The sequence below is a fragment of the Eimeria mitis genome, genomic scaffold (assembly GCF_000499745.2).
Source record: "Eimeria mitis Houghton genomic scaffold, Emh_scaff1150, whole genome shotgun sequence".
In the NCBI taxonomy this organism is placed as follows: domain Eukaryota; phylum Apicomplexa; class Conoidasida; order Eucoccidiorida; family Eimeriidae; genus Eimeria; species Eimeria mitis.
The window spans coordinates 2,657-4,381 of NW_013567869.1; the positions used below are offsets into that span (position 1 = coordinate 2,657).

The 1,725-nt window shown below is 53.2% G+C and overlaps 1 protein-coding gene across 1 annotated transcript in view; it reads right to left on the reverse strand.

The window, feature by feature from the left end:
* The window catches only part of EMH_0030560 (uncharacterized protein), a gene marked incomplete at both ends in the record, with an annotated part of 3,480 nt that extends 2,564 nt beyond the window's left edge, over window positions 1-916 (reverse strand). Inside the window, one exon of the mRNA XM_013494428.1 lies at window positions 154-916. Within this exon, the coding sequence (XP_013349882.1) occupies window positions 154-916 (763 nt within the window). The remainder of the gene's footprint in view (window positions 1-153) is intronic.
* Between the last annotated feature and the right edge of the window lie 809 nt (window positions 917-1,725).

The following is a 1,725-nucleotide window of genomic DNA, read 5'->3' on the forward strand; positions in this document are numbered from 1 at the left end:
GTTCTTCTTTCTCTTCTTGTATATCTACTTTTGGTTTGGGGGCCTCTATCCCCGCTAGGGTTTCTATCGTTCTGAGTATTGTTTTTTTTACTTGTTCAGGTATTTGTTTTCTTCCTTCTTCTCTTATTAAATTAACTAGACCTGATTCATCACCTGCTGCTGCAGCAGCAAGCCCATCTGCTTCCTTCATACGAGCAGCAACTAGCTGCTGCACAGCAAACACAAAACCCTCACGCTGCAGCTGCTCCTTAGCCATCTTCATCAGCCGGCCAAAGTCTCCATCTTCCTGCAGCCGCTGCAGCAGCAGCTGCTGCTGCTGTGACCCACCACCACCACCACCACCACCTCGCCGGCTTGCTTTGTCTGCTTTTATAGGTACATAGTCTGAGGGTCTGACATTCTTCATGTGTTCATCTAAAGAGGGGGCCCCCATCTTACCCAATGGGGGGGGCCCCGCGGGGGCCCCTCCAGGACCACAAGGTGCACCTGGAACAAACGGAAGACCCGCAAATCCTCCTGTTGCTGCTGCTAGGGTAGCAGCAGCTGCTGCTGCTGCAGCTGCTGCTGCTGCTGCTTCGTGAGGAACCCCCCCAGGACCCCCGAACGGGGGGGCCCCTGGTCCGAATGCACCGCCTGGAGGAGGGAAAGGAGGGGCCCCGAATCCCCCTGGTGGTGGGGGGCCCCCCATGGGGCCCCCAGGGAAAGGAGGACGACCCCCCATACCACCCGGCGGGGGGAACATAGGGCCGGGGGGCCCCATGTTGCTGCCACGGGGCCCTGGAGGAGGAGGGGCCCCCTGGGGGCAACTAAAGTTCGGGGGCCCCATTCCGTTCGGCGGGAAACCGAAGGGGGGGCCCCCCATGGAGGGGGGGCCTCCTTGATGAGACCTCGAGGGGGGGAAGGGAGGCGCCTGCATGGGGGGTTAGAGGGGGGCTTTCAGGCGGAGTTTGTGGCTGAATGCGGAGAATAAAGTAAAAAAAATATATCTTAAAACGTATTTTGTTTCAATATGAAGAAGAGAGATGATGGTAAGCTGAGAGAGCTGCGCTGGCAGGCAGCAGACGCTGCGCTCGGCCTACGGCAGCAGACAGCAGCAGCCGGGGTCTTGTTGTTTTAGGGGGTGTTTATGTTTTTTAAATGAACACAGTAAACAAAGAAGCACAATAAAATAGAAAACAAAAGAAATAAAAAAGACAGCAAGAGCAGAAAGCAAACATAGACGAGAGAAAGGGGCCCTCAGTATATAAACAGAACAGAGAGCCCTGGGGCGTTTTCATGTTGCTGCAAGCTCGGACTGGGACCCCTGGAGTTTGTTAATAATAAAGAATATATATTTGTTTATACAGAATATTTATTTGTTTTTTAATGTGTTTTTATGCATTCCTCTGTTTATTCTACTTTCTTACCATCGCGCATGTTCGTTCACGTTTCAATAACAGCAACACGAAACAGTGTGCCTCACTGCATGTACACCCTGCCTGTACACCCCAGCATATTCAAGTTGTAGTTAACACAAAAACAATCGCTTGGCTTTGATGAACTGCCTCCAAGCAAGTGTATATGCTCGGCAAGTGTCTACCGAGATGATGCATGCAGCGAAGGCTGTGCGTGCATACGAAGCTGTCTTGCATCCGTAGTAACCTTGAACTGCAGCGTAACCCTTATCAGGGTGCCTCCGCCGCCACAGCCCCAGGCCCTCATCTGGTGCTCCGAAGACGCCTGGGG